Genomic DNA, 19,738 nt, shown 5'->3' on the forward strand with positions numbered 1-19,738 from the left:
AAAGAATAAATAATGTTTACATACTTCTGAAAAATACATTTCTTTTATTTAGAAGAGCTTTTTGTTGCACCTTGATCACAAACTGAACTCCAAACGAAAAATAAACAGGAAGTGCTTCATGTCCTGTTTCACATAATCCCAGTTTTTCAACTCCACCATTTACATTATAGTCCAGTACAAATCTGGAATACACCTGCAGTGGCCATCCTGTTCTGTACTGTAACAGTCTTTGCATATATTTGCCCACGTACAAAAAAGAAAAATCCCAGTACAACACTTGTACAGGCCCGTAAAGATTGAAAATAAGGGTTCAGGGTGTCCATCTCTTGTGGTGCAGGTGGCATGTGTGTAAAAATAATACAACAAACACACACAAATATAGTTTAAGGCTAGTCCATCTTTTCTCTCCATTCATCAAGTCCACTGTGACTCTGCTTCATTACACGTCTTCCTCGCTGTCACTGGCCAACACATCCTGACTCTTCATAGGTTGAGTCGACATCTGAGAAGGCGGAGGAAGCACCGATCCAAAGAACAGGGAACAGAACTGTGAGAGGAAAACAAAAATAGAGATTATTATTAGAATATGTTTTATTTTAAATGTAAAACAAGTCATTTCTGCAATTAATACACAGCCAATTGTTACCCAAAGCCATGTCCTGATGTGATTTGCCAGTACAGAGAGATCCTCAACTTGTCCATGACAGGGGTTTGTCTAATTAGAGCATTTAGGAGATACTAGGGAAGGGCCATATCAAACTGGGTGGTACTTTTTGTAACAATTTTACTGACACCAGTACAGATAATTTGAGGGTCAGGTCACCTGCCTTCTCTCCAGTATAATGGGCTTCAAGTTATCAGTTTGTGTCTGCACCAAAATAGACAGATGGTTCATCCAATCACCTGCCGAGTGTCTGTCCTTTTCCAACAGTCTCCAAAGACGACTTGAATTTTATTAATGTATTTTTATGGTGCTTTGAGAACCACAAACCGAAAGCCATTTAGGAGTATTATATTGTAGAGAAGGAAAAACATCTCTATAGCTGATATCTCCAAAACTCTGCAACTCACAACAAACCAATCTAGATTGATAGATAGCTCTGCAGTCCAGGAGAAAAATATGTATTTTTGATTCTGGAGGGAACTCTCTTTAAATAGGTAATAAATAATAATTGTCATTTTTTCAAAATAATTGTTACTTTAAAAAAATCATTGGAAAATCACAACGCATACTATCATATTATTACAAAAGCAAATATAAAAGAGGTCTAGTATTCTGAAGACCTACTACATATAATTATCTTGTTTGTGTTCAGCTTCATTGTAACTTTCAAGATGTGTTGTTTTTAAGCGCTTGAAGGCTTTACAGTTTGCTGCCACAAACAGTGCACCTTGCTGTATTTTTATCTACAGGTGAAAAGTGGCACCACACCACATTACATTTCCTTTCTGCCACGCTCAAAGGTTTGATGGGCGAGTGTGACATTTACGTGGCTGCATAACATATATATATAACATAATTCATAATTGTATTATCAAGATTTTTTTTTGAGGCGTCAAAACCAAATGAGTAGCTTGTGAGTACTGAAGCATCATTTGCTCCAGTCACAGATCTGTATACCTTGTTACCTTGTCTGAGATTCATTGAGTACTTTGTGGACTCCTGCGTCAATATGATGAGGAAATTTTTTACATATTCATGCAAAACATGTTTCATGTACATAAAATAACAGTAAGTATTATCTGACATTTAATGGGATATAACTAAAGAAAGTGTGTGTGTGTGTGTGTGGGGGGGGGGGGGGTTGTGGAGTTTCTCACATGATTGAACAAAACAGGATGTAACTGGCTGAAACAAGGGAACAACAGGTGGTATGTTACAGTCTGCAATATGTCCTTAAAAAGGAGATTTACATTTCTGTAGAGATTTCCCGAGTAAAACAAGATTAAATGAATTAACACATTTATCTGACTTAACACATTTTTAATTACTGCATTTATTCATGGGAAAACTGAACCATACCTTCTTATTGGGTGGTCCGGCTGAATCATCTGTTTCATCTTCCTCCTCCCCTTCCTCCTCCTCGCTGTGCTGTCTCGTCCGGTGATCGGCTGCAGCGGGCTGTTTTGAACATGTGGAATCAGCTAATGGGGGTGTGGGCGGACCCGTGTCTGAGGGACCTGGTTTGATACTGGTATCCATGGCGATGAGGTAGGAGTCTATGTCGTCATTCATGAAGTCATCATCAGGGGGCGGAGGTGTGTGCGCTCTGAGGACGGTTTGGAAGACGAATATGACATGAATGAGAAAAGAAAGTTGACAGTAACAGCACACAAGCATCCAAGGTGTTGCCCCTGATGGGTAATTAAAAATGAAGCCTACTGGTAGTTCTACACAACCAGCGTATAACTACTAAATGTACTAAATGAAAAGGTTTCACTGTCCATCCAAAGAGCTTTTGTAGTCTTGATATCGGGCAGAAAATCTTTTGCATTTATCATGCAGAGAAGTGGCACCAACTAGTGGGTGAAGACTTTTTCTGAAGTTTAATTTACTTTCTAATGATGTCCATCTCACCCAGAATGGTGTGACTGGCAAGATCATTTCACATTTGTTCAGGGATGATCCTGATGAAGGCCACAAGGGAAATGCATCCATCTACCAGTAGAGTTCTTCTTCATACTACAAGTGTTGCTAAAGTCTCCATGCACCTAGGATGACCAGGTGTCCCACTTTATGTGGAACTGTCCAGCTCTAGACCAGCAAATTACATAATCACAATATCAGATTTTCAATACAAGAGTATCGAGGCCAAAATAATTCATTGTAATTATACTATTGTGATATCCATATGAAATCTAAAAAGAAAATAATGCTGCCAATAAAATTAATTTTTCATTTTATTAACTGTGTGCTTTGTCTCCTTTTTGGAAAAGGACATACACTCAAAATACGAGTGTAGGGAGGAGAGAGAGACTGTAACCATAACTGTGCAAAATGTGCAACTACACCTCACGGATGGTGAAATGGTGTGTGAGGGGTGCTGGAGGACAGAGACAAAGCGAGAATGGAAAAAAACAAACACTATGTTTAAGAGATGCTGAAATATTAAAACAGTATTCTAATGAGTATTACCAACATGATATCAATATTTTTAATTATTTTGCAAATATCATGGTTATAGTCAACAAAAGTCTACCACAACACCTTTAGTCCCACATAGAAAGACAACGTCCCATATTTTGATTGGCTTTAGTTTTCAAAAGTCAAACCACTGCAGGAAAGATTCTTTTCTAAAATCTGGCTTTTATCCAATGTCTGTGAAGAAAGCAAGGAAGGCTGTCATCACGGGGGCGGCGTTTGATGTCAATCAAACTGCACACATAGGGGTTGGGTTCAGGTTAACCCGTCCCCATCTTTGCTGCCTACGCTGCATACAACAGAGAAAGTTACAAGGAACTGCAAAGTCAGAAACTATGCAGATTTAAGTGAACAAAAGTTCATAACACTAACACGTTTTGTTCAGCAAGATAATCTTCACAAACAAACATCACTTCTACGAGTTTTGAAGCGCAAATGAAATCACCAAAAGTAAGAAGCTAATGTTAGGCTATAAATGAACTACACCACAGTCACATGACTCAGTGTCATCCCACCCACTAAGTTACTAATGTCCCTCTGTGATCTCATTTTGCCACTTGTGAGCAACCGCCTTTTTTAAGACACGTAAAAGCTTCAAAATTCATGAGTGGAGCATTTACTGATGTATTTTATGTGCTAGAACGAAACGTGAATCCCTCTTTAGATTGCATTCACAACGAACATTATTTTAGGCAAATAACCAAAAAAACAAACAAACATTCAAATCACACATTGACTTTGAAATGAGGGAGCTGGAAGTGCTAACATGCTAACTCCATTCCAGGGGTCATTCCTGCAAAACTCTACCAGTAAAGGGGCAGAATAGAAGTAGAATAGAATAGAAGTGTTTGTTAGGTTAGATCAACATTATATCAACATTTTAGACTCAGCATTGGTAACATGTCCCACATTGTCCAACACAAACATACTCTTATGTCCCATGTGTCATTTTATGGGTCCTGGTCACCCTATCCATCATGTCGCATCTCTGCAGGGTAACTGCTGAGGATTTCCTTAGAAAATTTCATTAGAACTGAAGAAACCATTTGGATAAAAGGCAAATCAGTTTCAGCCCCTGGCCTTTTACAACACTGACTGATAGAGACTGACAGACGATTAGTCCCTAAGTAGATCTAAAGAAAATTAGCTGATAAATATGTTTCAAACAAAACTGTCAAGCATTGGCTGGTTCCAGCTGCTTAAATGTAAGGTTTTACTTATTTTCTTTGTTATTAACGATAGTAAACGGGTTTCTTTGGGTTCTGGTTGGACAAAAGAAGCAGTCTGAAGATGTCAGGCTCTTGGGAATTTTTTCTGGGAATTTTTACAAATTTTTGATAATTTATAAACTAAATGATTAATCAAGTAATTGTTAAAATAATATGCAGATTAATCAGTAATGAAAATAATAGTTGGTTGCAGCACTACTGACTCCACCCAATAACAGTATTTTCCACACATCATTTTACACATTCAGTTCTGTTTCGACGTTACCGTCTTGTGTTTTTTCGGTGACTGGGGTCATCAGAAAGTGTGGCCAGCACAAAGTTCCCCTCCAGGACGCTGTCTGTTACTGAAAGCACTACAGGGCTGAAACACAAACACAAAATGCAAATATTAGTACACTGCAATGACACAAGTGGTCAAATTAAAATCTGTATGTGAGGATGTTTACCTGCCCGGCTCATCAAAGTACATGGAAATAGGGAGACCAGTAGACTCTGCAAACACTAACAAACCCTGGATGAAACAAAAAGTCACTTAGCAAACCTCCTTAATGAATACATCAATGCATGAAATCTCAAATTTTAAAAAGAACTCAACCAAGCATATTTTAACTGCAAATTGCTCTCATTATCTTCTCCCTCTTGACTTCCTATTCTTTCATTCTGTCGTCCCTCCCTGTGTCCTTGGTCTTACCCGCAACTCCTTCAGACAAAAGGTGACGCTGTTCTGAGTTCGGACGGCGAAATGGTCAAACTCGTCTGAGGCTAGACACAGTTCTGTCAGCATGGCCTTGGACTGGTCTGAGAGGGAAACAGGCAGCGAGAGAAACAGAAAGCAAAGTAAGAGTGAATGAAATCTGGGACAAGTTTTATATAATAACAAAATTTATACTTTTTTTTTGCTGTCAACTTACAATGTTTAAAAAATAAATGTATAAGGCAATGACAGCCATGACTAGACAGTGCAATTCTTCTTTTCTGCCACACAGGGGCACCACTGGGTTTCTTTCCTTTGTTGGCATTATTTCTGCATGTCATTAACAGCCAGATTAAAACAATGTTTCCTGTTTTTGTATGATAAATCTCCTTTGGACACACAATGACTCATTATGGCTGTGTGGATCAGTAAATATGATTAACTACACCAAGCTGTCTTTATTTTCCTGCTTATTTTTTTCTTTTATCATGGAAAGTTATTGCTGCACTGACACATTCATACATTTGAAACTTCTATATATTTGTCAAAAAAATTGTGACCCTCATTAAAAATAAATTCTGTCACACTAAAATGTTGATCATCTTGATTTTAAATTAATTAAATGTTTGATGTGAGATTAGTAATATTTGTATAGATAAACAAGGAGTGACAGCTTTGTAAAAGACGGTTCACAAGTGTTACAAATAAGTGTGTTTGGAGCTGCTGGTTGCAAAAAAAACAAAAAAAACAAAACTACCAACTCACCCTCTTCCTCCACATGGTTCCTGACCCACATCCGCTCATCACTCACTGACACAGTCACTTCTTCCAGAGAAGGAGGGAAGTGCACGACCGTGTCGACCAGCAGCCTGAGAGCAATGGCAAACAGAAAGTGAGCTGTGAGTGAGGAGGGACTGAATGAAGTAAAGCAAAAACAGAAACAGGCTACTTGTGGGGTTTTGGCCAGTGTTACAGTAGGTGATACTGGCCTCGGTACAGGTTCCTCTCTGACAGTTTCATATTTCACTCTATTAAGAAGCTGAATTTATAAATTTAATCAACAGTAGCCTAAAAATATCTGTATCAGCCTTAAAAAATCTGTTTCTTTAAACATCAATTACAAGGCAAGAGGAAAACCAGATACAAATGCAGAAAAACAAATTAAGTCTGCAAGATAACTTATTCAGATAACAAAAAATGTAGAAATATTTTACATACCTGGGTTGGGATCTGAACATGTTGGCATAGCTGTCTTTATCAAACACTGCCTGTAAGCTTTCGCTGTCCTGGAAAGACAGGTTATGTGTCTTCAGGAGGCCTGCAGAAAAAATACACAAGCACGTACACTAAAATGCAATGAATGCACATGTGTGACAATTAATCAAATATGTGTCAGTGTACATATGATGTAATCCTTCTGAAATCATCCATGTAAAACACCGTGAAGCACTGATACCGTGTTTGCAGTGCAGGGTGAAGGTGAGACGGTTCTTCTGCTCGTCCAGCTCGATGTGACACTTTTCCACTGTCTTCTCCAGAGACGCCAGAGATCTAAATACAGCCTGCACACTCTGACTCGCACATGGAGGGACATAAGGATTAAAAATAAATATGCACAAAAGGACAGGACATGACTATGTCCATATGCACTGAAATGTGTTCATTAATCCAATTAAGCTAATATTCTATACTGAAGATGCTATGAAGACATTTTAGTCACATTCAGTGGCATCTTACTTTAATCACTAAAACTATGAGTTTCCGCTTGCACAACACTTTTTAAGCGCGACAATTCAACTGCTTAGTGACATGTCATCTACCCTTTGAAGTTACTGCTAGGTACAACTGTTATAATATGATAGCACAGAGGGTTTGCAAAATGTGCACAAAGATAACATCAAGGCCTAACCACAGAAGCAACATGACAGGAAACATAGTTTTTGAAGTTATATACAGACAAGAAAGTCTAATGTTCATTTATGACAGATAAAAGGCAGATATTAATAGATATTAATAGAATTAAGTGATTTCCAACCGTGGGTTTTATGGAGAAGGTGATCCACCAATTTGCATGTATCCTAAACCTGCTACGACGACTTCAAACTGGTTATGAAACCGTCTCAGTTTAATACTGAGGCCTCTATTTGACCTGCATGTGCAAACAAGATCATCTGCAAGAATATATAGTTATCCTTAATGGCTCCCATCGACTCTGTAACTGTAACTGTGTTAACGTTTTCCCACACACAGTTACAGTGAGCAAAATGTTAACAGTTAAAATAAGCAGGATGATATTTTTAGTTAGAAAAATGTATTTTTGACATTATATTTTATGGTTATAGCAGAGGTTGTTCACACAGGCCTAAAAAAATCAACACTATGTGAAAGTTCCTTGCAGTAGCTTCTTTTAAATAAAGGAGCTACATCCAAATTTCTGGATGAGAAATTTCTTCAGTTTATGTGTGTAACAATTGTGTGTGCTTTACCTTTTAACTTTGTTGACTCATTAGTAATTTATGCTTGTATTTCTTGTTGAACCTCACGAGTAATTAGTATTATTTTCCTGTTCTAGACCACACATGCAATCTTGCATTGTGACAGACAGATGGATGGAAATAACTGTACCTACATAGCTGATGCTTTAACTATTTGGTTAAGTTCTATAAACCTAAAGTCAGTCTCTGTGTCCTGACCTAACCCCAACCACAGAGCCCTCAGTACAGTTTATGGTCATGTGATACAAGTCATCATTATGGCTTCAGGGGGGAGAACCTCAAAGATCTACTTGACTATCCACCTTAAGGACAGGTGGTGTTGATGAGGGAGCACTTGAACACATCTGGTAGGCCATGCAAAGGAAAGTTAAGAAGGACTGAAAATTACAGTCTATGCAAATATACTGCAAGGTACAGTTTGTCCATGGTGCATGTTGTCATAGAGATGTCTGTCTCCTCTTGAATATACTATATAGCACTTGGCTTGTGGTGCTTAAAGTGCCCCCCAGGTTTCCAGGTTTCTTTTTTTACTAGAAAGGTCTGTGGATAATCTTGAGTAAATGGGTCCTGATGTCTGGAAAGAGACAGAGCTGTTCTGTTTTTTGTTTTTTTTACCATTAATATGAGGCATACATTAAACACAGCATTAGAAGAATCATAGCTTAGTTCTTTCGTTCAACACACCTTTATTGCCATCTTGCAGCGAAAAGTGTGTCCACTGGGAACAGTGTACCTGCACAAGAAATGAGAGCGGAAGTTTGTTTTAAAGCTCCTAGAAATGACACACAAATGTGATGATCAGCGAGTCTCTCTCTCTCTCTCTCTCTCTCTCTCTCTCTCTCTCTCAGACACATACAAAGTCACACACACATCACAGTGCCGTTTATACACACGCAGACAGTCTGCACCTGCTGAAGAAGAGTGGTGCGAACAGGAAGCATGCATATGCCGACCGAGAGGAGTTCACAGACCGCAGGGCCAGCTACAAGAGGAAAAAAAACCAAATCAGTACTATTCTTTGTCGCAAAGTGTGCACCAACAGGAAGCACAAGACTACATGCATGGCAGGAGGAAGTGTTCATGTATATGACAGTGTTGTCAGAGCAGCTCACCCCATCATCCTGAGGCTCCACATAGAGCTCATCACCGATCCTGGACAGTGAATGGATGGCTTTGGCCAGCACTGGACGGTACACACACACACACACACACACACACATACACAACATGATTACGATTAACAGCTCATTATTATTATGTGCTGATGTTGTAGTTTAAGGAAGGGCTGAAGAGGCAGGAAGTGTTTGCTACCTTTCACGTTTCCTCCCGTCACGACGCAGTCCATTTCTGCTAATTAACTAGACACTACTTTTTTCCGTTAAGTTAGCAAACTTGGCTAGAAGTTAGTCGGAGCTAGCGGCGTAACATCACCAAGAAGTAAGCAAGGGGGGGTTTAGTACATTTTAGATCGAGCATAAATCCTGCTGGTGCTGAAAACATAATCCGTTTAGTTATAGCTTTATTTTTTGGTTTTATTTTCCACAGTGGCTCGTCTAAGCTGCGACTCGCACCGATCTTTGCGTTGTTTACGCCGCCATTACCCGCTTCCGTACTGTTGACCAATCAGAAGAGCTCAGAGGAAAGGACGTAGTTTCGACTGAACGCATGCGCAATGGGCTTCTAAATTGACAACCGCATGTTTATCAAAACAATAAAGTGGTCAGGTATTCAGAGTTGGCTTCGTTTTAAATATGATTAATATTCAGACACATACATAAATACTCAAATAAATGCAGAAATATATAATTAAATAAATGAATAAATAAATGTAGAAATACAGGAATAAATAAATGCATGTAAAAAACATAGGAAGAAATAAATAGATGTAAAATATAACATTAGACAAAAATAAATACGTTAATGTAGAAATAAATAAGTAAATACATAAATGGTTTCATTTCAGTTTCATTACCAAAATAAATTTATCATTTATTTATTTATTATTTATTTCTGCATTCTCAGTTTTGATTTTTACTTTCTCATGCGAATGCCATTTTTGTCTTTCATCATAAATGCATTAAGTTTGAAAATATGTAAATGTCTGAGATTGTTTTGAAGGATAAAGAAATTGAGTTATTGTTCATTAGTCTATGAAACTGCTTAGTAAATTACATTTATGTGTCAGTTGTAGTTAAGCGAACAGGTTACTTTGCAGATTAAAATTTTAAATAGTAAACATATGATCACCAGAAAAAGACGATACATTTTTATACATCAAACTATTCAATATCACATAAATTGCAATTCATTCACCTGCAACATTAAATATAGAGTATATTACATAATAATATTGTAATAAAGAATATTAGTAACCTCATGTTCTTTTTTTTTTGATGATACATTGATGTAAATGATTTTTTTTCCCACGAATAGCTATTATTATTAGCAGTAGTAGTAGTAGTAGTTGTATTTGTATTGTTGTTGTTGTTGTCATTATTATCGTTTTTATATGATTATGTAATTTAATCATTTGAGACTTCACTGATTTAAGTACACTTAGATTTTCTTTTTGAATCTTTTTTGAAATTCCACTGTTTGCATAACAGACATTGTACTGAACTTAAATAAAGAATTATTTCATAAATATAGCAGGACATCTAAAAAAAAACCTAGTTAGTGGCTAAAATAATCTAATATTATTAAAAACAAATACTTTTAATACTCTTCAGGCTCTACTACAGAGTTGTGTCAGGGGATTTTGGTAAACTCCATATTTTGTTCCTACAACAACAGGAAACACGTTTCTAATTCACAAAAAAAGACAATAAAGGTCACAGAGTTCCTATAAAATGGGGTTATTCCAGAGATCACTACTTGTATCTTCATATTTCTTTCATTCTGGAGACATATAAATAGGAGCTGCTCACTAAAAATGGCCCTGTAATTACCACTCAACGGTCATGGTGGTAAGAAAGAGGGTGTGTGTGCACATGTGTGAGCGAGTAGGGAGCCAGGCCGGGAGAGAAAAGGGAAGGAAGGGAGGGCATGTAGAAAGATGGGCAGAGACAGAGAGAGAGAAAGAGAGGGAGAGTCACTGTCAATGCACAATTATCTCACCTCACTGGTCTTTCTTGTTGGTCTGCTTCAGTGTGTAAGATGTGAGGAACGCTGCTGTGCACAGTCTCTCCTCCCTCCAACGGTGATATAAATGTCTGTTGGTGAAAAGAACTGAAACAACCTGCGAGTACTGAAACCATAGACGTTTGGTGAATGAGAGAGACTTTGAAAGGACATAAGAGGACAAAACTGAAACTTTTGACGATTATGGAGGAGTGGAGGCAGTATGGCACCAAAACATCTATAAGAAGAACAGCCTACACATGGAAAAAGAAGAGTTTCTATCCTAACTGAAGAATTAACCCTAAGAGATGGACCTGTCTTGATATCTGCCATGAGATATGGTTGAGAGGATAATGGAAAAAGACTGGAATGTTATAGGTATCTTAAAAGTTGGACAAAGGGGTGATCTTTTTTAAAGCAACACATTACCTAAGACTGTGTACAATCCCTCTGTGTTTTGCGGACTTTATCAGTGTTTACATGCACTTGTTGTTGCCATGCCTTTCTGTGACTTCTGGATTTGATACCCTGTTCCTAGATGTCTCAGTCACACAATCCCACAGACACTCAGGTCTTGCTGCAGTCCATGCTGCAGAGACTGAAGCTCCAGCCGGGAAGGGAGGGCCTGCAGACACCTGTACCCACCACAGGTGCTCCCACATGGGGACAAGATGGAGACAGAGGAGCCTCCAACCTCCAGAAAGTGAACAACAGTCCTGTAAATGGCTTTGGTACTAATGGTGTCTCATCAAAAGAGTTTGGGATCCCTGTTGCGGACAGTAACTTAAGCCTCAAAGGTGGAGGAATACAACAAGTGGACGGGGGTCTTGTTTCCTTCCCCACCCAGAAAGATAACTCTGATGGTGACATGGGTGAGAACAGAGAGCCTGGGCTCACCCCAACTGGAACAGGGCAGCTGTTTCCTGCTGTATCACTTAAGGATGCTGATATCACTTCCTCTGAGATTACAGACAGGGACAAAATGAGTTCTGTAACGACAGATAATAAAAATACAGTAACAAGCTTGGGACAGAACCAGAGCCAGAACCAGGGTTTTATACCTAAAGTCTATGCGTGGTCCTTGAACCCCACAGATGCAAATCTTGACACAGGAAGTCAAGAGGGTAAAGTGTTGCATGTGGGGAATGGAGGGTTTGGAGCGTTAGCACAAAGTAAAGACATGCAGATTGTCCCTGCAAACAGCAGCATGAGGAGAAAACAGAGATCATCTGAGAATAAGACGAGGAGATGGACTCAGAAGTTCAAGGAGAGATGGAGGGACAAGTCGGGGAGCTTTGGAAAAAAAGAAAAAGAAGAAGAACAGAGAGAGGACCAGAAGAGTGGGCAAGGAACTGAAGTGAGTAGCACGTTTTCTCCTCGTTTACACCTGGTATTTAAATGCAAATTAAAATGAAACATTTTCATGTTATTGTTGTGGTACTTGAGCTCTGACCTTGTGACCACTCTTATTTTATTTCTTGTCTCAGACAAACAGGACTTGGATTTTATTTCAAGGCCAGTAAAGACCATGACCGCAGGGATATGGCTGAATCGCCTGTATATTTTCTGATTTATTGATTAACACCATTACTGGAGATGTAACAATTTATAAAAAATTACAATATCGCAATTAAAAAAAAATGTCTTGGTACTGTGGGACTACTTCGGACTGTGATGAGCAAAGACACTTGACCTTTTGATGTCATTTTTTTGAGGGCATTAAGGCCAAATGTCAGAAGAGCAAGACCACCAAATTAAACAAGCATCTACAAAAGAATGAATTTCACTTAAGGCTTTAGAATAATTTTATTTGAAATGGATGGATGAAATCTGAAAAAGGCCTCAGTAGGTAACTAAATTAAAACAGTTTATTTCACTAAATAATTGGTTATTATTTATAAATAATCTGTATTATACAAACCCCTGAGTCAGAGGTTCATTCATGCTTTGGCAGTGGACTGATCTGATGATGGTGATGGCCAGTCAGGAGGACTAACATTAGGTTACAAACATTATGCTTTAATACTCATTAGTCTCGTGACACTTCTTGGGACACTGGGCCAGCTAAGTCAACAAAGCATTATCCAGCAATGTGTAACATTATATCTTGAGTTTCTTGCCTTATTCGTTTGTTAATTTATCAAACTGTAGTCTTAAACAATCTTGTTTTCCTGCAGCTCATAGCAGACTCAAAGCCGAACAGTCCTGGTTATTTAGACAATGTTTCACTTGATGTTGAGCGATAAGAATTCAGAATCTCATAAAAAAAAGTTTCTAAAAAACAAGGGAGAAAGGAAAGAGGCAAAATCAGCTGGGGCAGTGAGGGCTGGGCATCAGGGTCACTGTGGCCTCAGGGCAGATAATTCTTTGAGGGCACAAGCCCAAAATGAGGGGATATAGCAGCCATGGTATTCATCGCCTCCATGAAATTCCTGCCCTGGTGACGACATCTACTATAACACTGCATGGTTATTTTATATTTTTTCCTTGTTAAAAGTTTCTTTGGGGAAGTTTTTCCTTACCCTTTCAAGGGTTTAATGGACAGAGGGTTGTTACATCCCCCATCATTACTGTGAATGGATTTAAAACATTTTATTTCAAATGCAACCAATGTATGTAGCTAAGGTATATATGATTACATTATATCAACGTTAGCTAACATCAGCTCCGACATAAACGCTACACTTTCAGTACCACACCCACACCTGGCTGAGAGAGGTAGAGATTTGACAGCGCTTGGTCTTAACACAGTCTCACCCTGCCTTGGTCTTGGTCTTTTCTCGGTCATGATACTCTCTGATCTTGGTTAAGATGGTCTTGACTATAACACTACTTCATGTGAAAATGCAATTTGTTTACCTCACAGATTTCACCTCAAAACCAGCTGTTAACAGCAGAAACCCTCATCAACACACCACACAAGGAGGAAGACAGGACCCTCTCTTCATCAGGCAGCGGTGATCCCAGTAAAACCCCCCTGACGCAAACAGAGGACAGCACTAATGAAGCTTTTACAAGGTAATCAACCAACAGACTGTCAGAAAAATGTAAATACACTGAAAACAAATACTGAAGTCAGCCTGACAGAAGTTTAAAGTTCTCACAGTCAGGTTTTGTTGCTCAGCCTCAAAGCAACACGGGTGAGATATGTAAGGTATTTATGAAACGTCTCCAACCACAGCTGTGGTATTATTTTGGGCTGATGTTGCACGCTGGTCTGATGTGCCAAACACGCCCCTGTCACTGACAACGTCTGTCAACAGCTGTCTTCAGACACACTTTCACATTACAAAAGTCTCATGACATTTTAAAAACATTCTTGAAAATGTGAAAATTCTGTATTAAGTAAGTAAATGACCAACAGCTAAATGTACTTAAAGTTAAAAAAAGGCAAATGGGGTAATTCTTTACTCAAAGGGGTGTCCATAGTACTGACATAACACTGTCTTTATGAATGTTTTTGACTGCTATCATTAAGTGTCATTTGGTCAGTTATGTCGTTCTTAAAATATTTTTTGACACTGTATGTGAGTTATTCATGACACTGTTATAAAAACATTAGACAGTGTAATAACACTTAGTCCAAAATGTATCACTGTAGACTGTAGACCAAAACACCATAACCTGTCATAAACATGCCATAGCAGGCCTAATTATCAAACTTAAAGACACTGTTTAGCTTTTCACTGTTTTAACATAACATTATACTGTCATGTGTGGTTGACTTTGACACTGGCCGTCACAAGACCGTCATAAGTGTGTAATGAATAGTGTATTTGATCGCAACTGCAGTGATACATTTTGGACTTGTCATTAAGATGTCATCAAGTGTTATTACACTGTCAAATGCTTTTATAATGGTGCCATGAGTAATTCTGAAACAATGACAACTTTGTCTTAAAACATAGCTGACTAAATGACACTTAATGACAGCAGTCATAAACATTCATAAAGACTCCCTCATGGCAGGTGATATTTCATGGATACGACAGTGTCATGTCATGTGTCTCATGGACACCCCTTCATATAAAGTATTACCTGCAAAAATACCTGTTGTGCATGCAGAATGGCCCTGGTTGCTGTTATATAATTACAATATTATCACTGATGCTGTAATGTATTTAAATGTTGATTTATATTGTGTTGAGTGGTTTCATTTACAGTGGCAATTCATCATATTCTCATTATGGATTCATACTGCTTTATTATACAGGTATAATAAATGTAGTGGAGTAAAAGTACAACGCTACTAAGTTAGCATAAAATGGAACCTCAAAGCTGTACTTTTATATAGTATTTGAGTAAATGTACTTATAGTAGAAAGAGGCACACACTCATATACACACACAGCCTGAGAGGATCACTCAGAAATGTTAAACTTCTCCACCCTCCGAAGCACTCAGCCTACCGCTCATTTGCTCCTACTGAAGACTTCAATCAGTAAAAACAAGTCACAAAGATACAATTTCATTTTTTTTTAAAAAAAGGGCTCTGTCATTTCCTTGGGCACCATAGTTTTTCTTAGCCTAGAAGCCTAGTACACTGGCAAGAAAATGAGAATATGCTTCTACATCACTAGTGAGTGTGCATTACAGTACCCACACTACCATACCATTTAGTATGTCAGAGAAAGATGAGTATGCAAGCCAGCATATTTTTTCTGGCTACTCTGACCCACAATCCTCCTGCGCAGTGGAAGATATGTCGTATCGACTGTTTGGCAAGAGTGCACAACAGATGACAGCTCGTTGGCTGTGTTCCAGATCACATATATATTTTTTAACTTCGTATTTTTTGCTATGAACGGCAACAGCAAGAGCTTGTTCAAGGCGCACTGTTATGATGAACTAGTAAATCCCAATTGTACTGCATGCAGCAGTGCGTACTTTGTAAGGAGTACATACTAAAAGTAAAACGAAAAAGTATGCCATTTGGAATGAGTAAGTGTCTGTTTATGAGTCATAAGAAATAATTAGTAATCTATTAGCAGGAGTAGGTGTTTATAACGGTTAAACTGAGCAAGACATTAATGCAGTCACAGGCAGAAAGACAGGCAGTCACTGAACTCAAACTCCAGCATGTGTATTTTCAGAGCAGTGAGCTTTTGTTTTCAGGATAACGGGCTTCACTTTACATCGACCAGCAACTGACAGTTACAAACAGCTGATCAATTTACAGTGTAGGACTCATCGTTACTTGTTAGTGTCAAAGTATAATGTTGCACTCGTCTTGCACTTGTGTAGTTTGTGTTTCTTCAGCCTGCAGGCGAACGGCAAGAGCTTTGAGTCTGGAGGGGAGGGAGCGCGGGGAAACAACTCACATCAACCATAGATCATTAATAAATAGTGTTTTAATCCATTTAATACACAATCTACACTCTCCGAATCACTACTTGGACTGCAGTGCTAATTTTTGAATGCTAGGGTCTTATATATTGTTCTTTAAACTCATCTGGATCAAGGCTCTTAGCATAGAGGCTGTTATATCTTGCACAGATTAGGAAGACCTCTGAGATAAAATTGTGGTTTTAAGTGATCTAAATAAAATTGAGCACACATGCACATACTGCATTGAGGTTAGAGAATCTCTTCTGTTGTTGCAGGTCTGCTGGTGACTTTGAGTTTGGCCTGGGCTCATTTAGCTTACTGGATGAGATCGTCACAGGTCAAGAGTGGGCCAAGTTCCTCACCCCCAACCAATCAGCCGCCCCAGCCAATCAAAAAGCATCAGAGGAACCCAAAATCCCACCAAATCCTTATGATAGCAGTCAGTCATCTCTGATTGGGACCCACCAAGGAGGTGTGACCAACCAGTGGAGCTTCAGGGGCCCTGAGGCATCAGCAGGTCCGAAAATCAGCATGGCACAAATATCACCTGAGGCCTTCCTGCCTGTCAGCATGGATGTTACAGAAGGAAAACAACAGCAGGATGTTCACAAAGGGACTGATCAATCAGAACCAATGGAGCATGGACATACCCAATCAGATATGCAGTCTGAAGACAGTGGACAGGGACAACAACCCAGACCACCATCCTTTGTTCAGGTGAGATATCAATTGTAATACATAACCCACTTATTCACGACTGTATTTTAACCGAAATTCTTCACTCCGTATTTACAAAATGAATTATTTTACTGTATCGTCCACATGAAAACCTTCCCGACTTTACTTTCCCCTGTGAGTCAGTCACCCTGTTATCTGTTTGTTTTTGCAGCCTGCAGATATTCTGACGAACTCACTGCTGAAGAGCAAACTCAGCCTCAACAGAAAGAGACAGCATCAGTCAGCAGAGAGGAGAGACGACAGGCCTCAAACAGACAAAATAAGTGATGCAAAAGAGGCAGGCAGAGGTCAGAATGACTTAATATTCTGCATTATCAGATATTTCAAGTATCTGAGTGACCAGAGATCAGTAGCTGTTTGTTGTAGCTGAAATATTATCTTTAGAAACTCACTTTTCTTTTCTCTTATCTGACAGAGGGGTCCATATCATCACCGAGCCCAGCAAGCAGCCACATGATGGAGGAGACAGGAGAGTCCCAACATGACAACGCCATCACTTTATACAGCCTAAACTCTCCTATTTCTCCATCTTTTCTTCCCAGGGGTGTCCTCAAACACTCCATATCCCAGGATTCAGAGTCCTCAATGGAAGTAGTGACAAAGAGGGTAAGTTAAAAAAAACCCCAGCTGTGTTTAACACTGCCTCCTTGTGGTATAAAATATAAAAATGTCCACTGAACAGTATCTGTCTCCCAAATCCATGCTACAAGCCATTTGTAAGCAGATTTGAGTATGTACTGTGTAAATAAGCTATACATATATAGTCACATATCATCTTATTGTAAAGTGGTACAGGAACTTACATGAACCTTCATGAATGCTGAATTTAAATGTAATTAAATGCCAAATTATATTGTTATAATTTTTTAATTGAAACTGTTAGTAAATTGTTCAGAAATAACAGATTTGTAAAATTAAGTTTTACCAAAATATTGTGTGATGAATAGGCCAAATATAAAATTTTATTGAGTAAAAATAAAGTTTTATTAACCGCTTGTTTCTTTTCCCTTTTCTGTTCATCCTTCCTTCTTTATTCCACTTATCTTCGTCCGGATCAGAGGCGAGTTGAGGAGAACCGGCGGGTTCGTTTTTCAGAGGAGGTGGTGACCATAGCGCCTCAAGAGCTGGATATGGATGCTTCAGACTCAGAGGAGTCAGGAGGGGAAGAGGACTCTGTGATAGAGGAGTGTGAGGTGGAGCAGGCAGCGATAGAGGAGGTGGCGCCAGCACGCCGGTCTGCTCTCCCTGCATGGATACGGGCTCTGAAGAGGAAGAACACGGGCAGGAAGCACAGATAGTGAAACTGCAAAGAAAAAACCTGAGCACTTAATCACACAGACTCGTCTTTCTTAAAATGAATGAAAAAGAAATCAAATCTGGTGAGACAGTTTGTCTCAAAAGCAGTTTCATCTAGTTTGAAAGTGTTTTTGAAAACTCTGAAACATGTTAATTGCATCATAACTTCATCATTTTGGGACTTTTCTTACACTTGTCTTATGAAAGATAATTTTAAAAGACAACTGAATGCCACGTTAAGATGAGTATGTTCTGCAGTGCCTGACTGGATTTCTTCTGGATACTTAAAAGGACAGTTCAGGTTTATTTAACTGGGGTTGTATGATGTATTTATCCATAGTCAGTGAATTACCTACAATAGATGGTGGGAAGCTAAATAATGTTCGGCTGTGGACAGGGTCAGCAACAAAACATATTTTATCCACCTAAAAAAATCAATACCAGTTTAAGTGCACACTATATTTTGACAATTTTCACTACTTTACCTTTCCATCAGACAGCTTTTTCTGATGAGAAACTGCTTTTACGCAACCTAAACATTGCTCTCTCCAAACCAACCAAACTCCATTAGCGAAATAATTCATTTTACCTTGCAGGACACAGGAGTTGCTGGTCTACAGCTGCCTCAGTCGGTTAGTTTGTTTTTGTTATTGTGTGACTTATAAGGTCACTTCAGATTGACTGACACAACATCACAAACTAACTAATTGATCGAGGCAGCGTCAGACCAGCAACTCCTGTGCTCTGTGAGCCTTTTTCTTAAAGGAGTCTGGTGGCTTTGGAGAGAAAGAAACAAAGAAACAAAGAAGTTTCATGATGGTTTTCCTGATGGAACAGACCGTCCAAAGGCAACGTAAAGTAAGTATATAATATGTAAGGGATAAGTACAGTACAGTGAGAAGTTCATTACTGTGAAATAAACCCCAACAGGGTGATGCAGGATTATTTCACAATGAAATCCTGCAGTGCACATTATCCCACTTATTACACAGTTACTAAAAAAAAAAGTAAATAATTTGACACAAAATATTGATTTAAAATTATTTTGTTGATTTAAAAACAATTTATTGTTCCTCCACAGTTCAGAACTGTGTCCATAGCAACAGTCTGTTATACAGATGTAACACACCTTAGAATGCTGTAATTGACCAATCAGAGTCGAGTATTTAACAAAGCAGTGTAATATTCTAAATATAATGTACATTTTAAAGGTATTATCTGCAACATTTTCTTTTAAAAAAACAATCTATGCATTCATATAAACATAATCCCTTTCAGTCATCACTTATGACACTGTATTTCCTTATTTTTTTCTCATTGTTTTGCTGCGCTCAGCACGTTTCACCCACCAGAAATGTTGTTATTTGATGTACTGATGCATTAAGGAACAGCTCGGAAAAATCCTACTAACTCTACCTTTAACTGATATGGATTGTATTTGGGGTGGGTCTCTTTTTCGTGGATAAAATACCCTTTGTTAGTGACCTGGGGGCGTGCCGATTACCGTCTACTGTAGATAATACACTGACTGGATAAGAACGCCATACATCCCACTTTAAAAATCTGCACTGTCCCTTTAAAGAGCATTTCAGGTCTTTGCAACTACACCCATTTACTGCCACTTACTGCCAACAATGCTTTGCTGAACAGCTCGTCAGCAGCAGTTGTTGAAAGGAAAAGAGATCAAACTGTCTTAT

The 19,738-nt window shown here is 38.6% G+C and overlaps 2 protein-coding genes across 2 annotated transcripts; one reads left to right on the top strand and one right to left on the bottom strand.

The window, feature by feature from the left end:
- Positions 1 to 23: 23 nt before the first annotated feature.
- On the bottom strand, positions 24 to 9,191 carry rad9a (RAD9 checkpoint clamp component A). The gene is made up of 12 exons (XM_084719083.1): positions 8,872 to 9,191; positions 8,673 to 8,743; positions 8,469 to 8,542; positions 8,245 to 8,293; positions 6,522 to 6,636; positions 6,284 to 6,383; positions 5,831 to 5,934; positions 5,063 to 5,169; positions 4,818 to 4,882; positions 4,637 to 4,732; positions 2,024 to 2,270; positions 24 to 547 (listed from the first exon to the last, which is right to left on the bottom strand). The coding sequence occupies exons 1-12, from the start codon at positions 8,903 to 8,905 to the stop codon at positions 440 to 442; spliced, it is 1,170 nt and encodes a 389-aa protein (XP_084575209.1). The 5' UTR covers positions 8,906 to 9,191; the 3' UTR covers positions 24 to 439.
- LOC146326743 (uncharacterized) lies at positions 8,605 to 18,720 on the top strand. The gene is made up of 7 exons (XM_084719079.1): positions 8,605 to 8,750; positions 10,709 to 12,037; positions 13,547 to 13,698; positions 16,283 to 16,724; positions 16,897 to 17,032; positions 17,161 to 17,351; positions 17,804 to 18,720. Exons 2-7 carry the CDS (start codon positions 11,219 to 11,221, stop codon positions 18,041 to 18,043), a joined length of 1,980 nt encoding a protein of 659 aa, XP_084575205.1. The 5' UTR covers positions 8,605 to 8,750; positions 10,709 to 11,218; the 3' UTR covers positions 18,044 to 18,720.
- The last annotated feature ends 1,018 nt before the right edge of the window (positions 18,721 to 19,738 follow it).

Source organism: Lutjanus erythropterus, chromosome 5 (genome assembly GCF_056507025.1).
Source record: "Lutjanus erythropterus isolate fLutEry1 chromosome 5, fLutEry1.hap2, whole genome shotgun sequence".
Lineage (NCBI taxonomy): Eukaryota > Metazoa > Chordata > Actinopteri > Lutjaniformes > Lutjanidae > Lutjanus > Lutjanus erythropterus.

Coding starts and splice junctions, on each gene's coding strand:
- LOC146326743 (XM_084719079.1), top strand. CDS start 11,219: ATGTCTCAGTCACACAATCCCACAGACACTCAGGTCTTGCTGCAGTCC. Junction 12,038..13,546: donor AGAGTGGGCAAGGAACTGAA/GTGAGTAGCACG, acceptor TTTACCTCACAG/ATTTCACCTCAAAACCAGCT. Junction 17,352..17,803: donor TGGAAGTAGTGACAAAGAGG/GTAAGTTAAAAA, acceptor CGTCCGGATCAG/AGGCGAGTTGAGGAGAACCG.
- rad9a (XM_084719083.1), bottom strand. CDS start 8,905: ATGGACTGCGTCGTGACGGGAGGAAACGTGAAAG. Junction 8,744..8,871: donor GACGGGAGGAAACGTGAAAG/GTAGCAAACACT, acceptor TGTACCGTCCAG/TGCTGGCCAAAGCCATCCAT. Junction 8,543..8,672: donor TGGAGCCTCAGGATGATGGG/GTGAGCTGCTCT, acceptor TTCCTCTTGTAG/CTGGCCCTGCGGTCTGTGAA.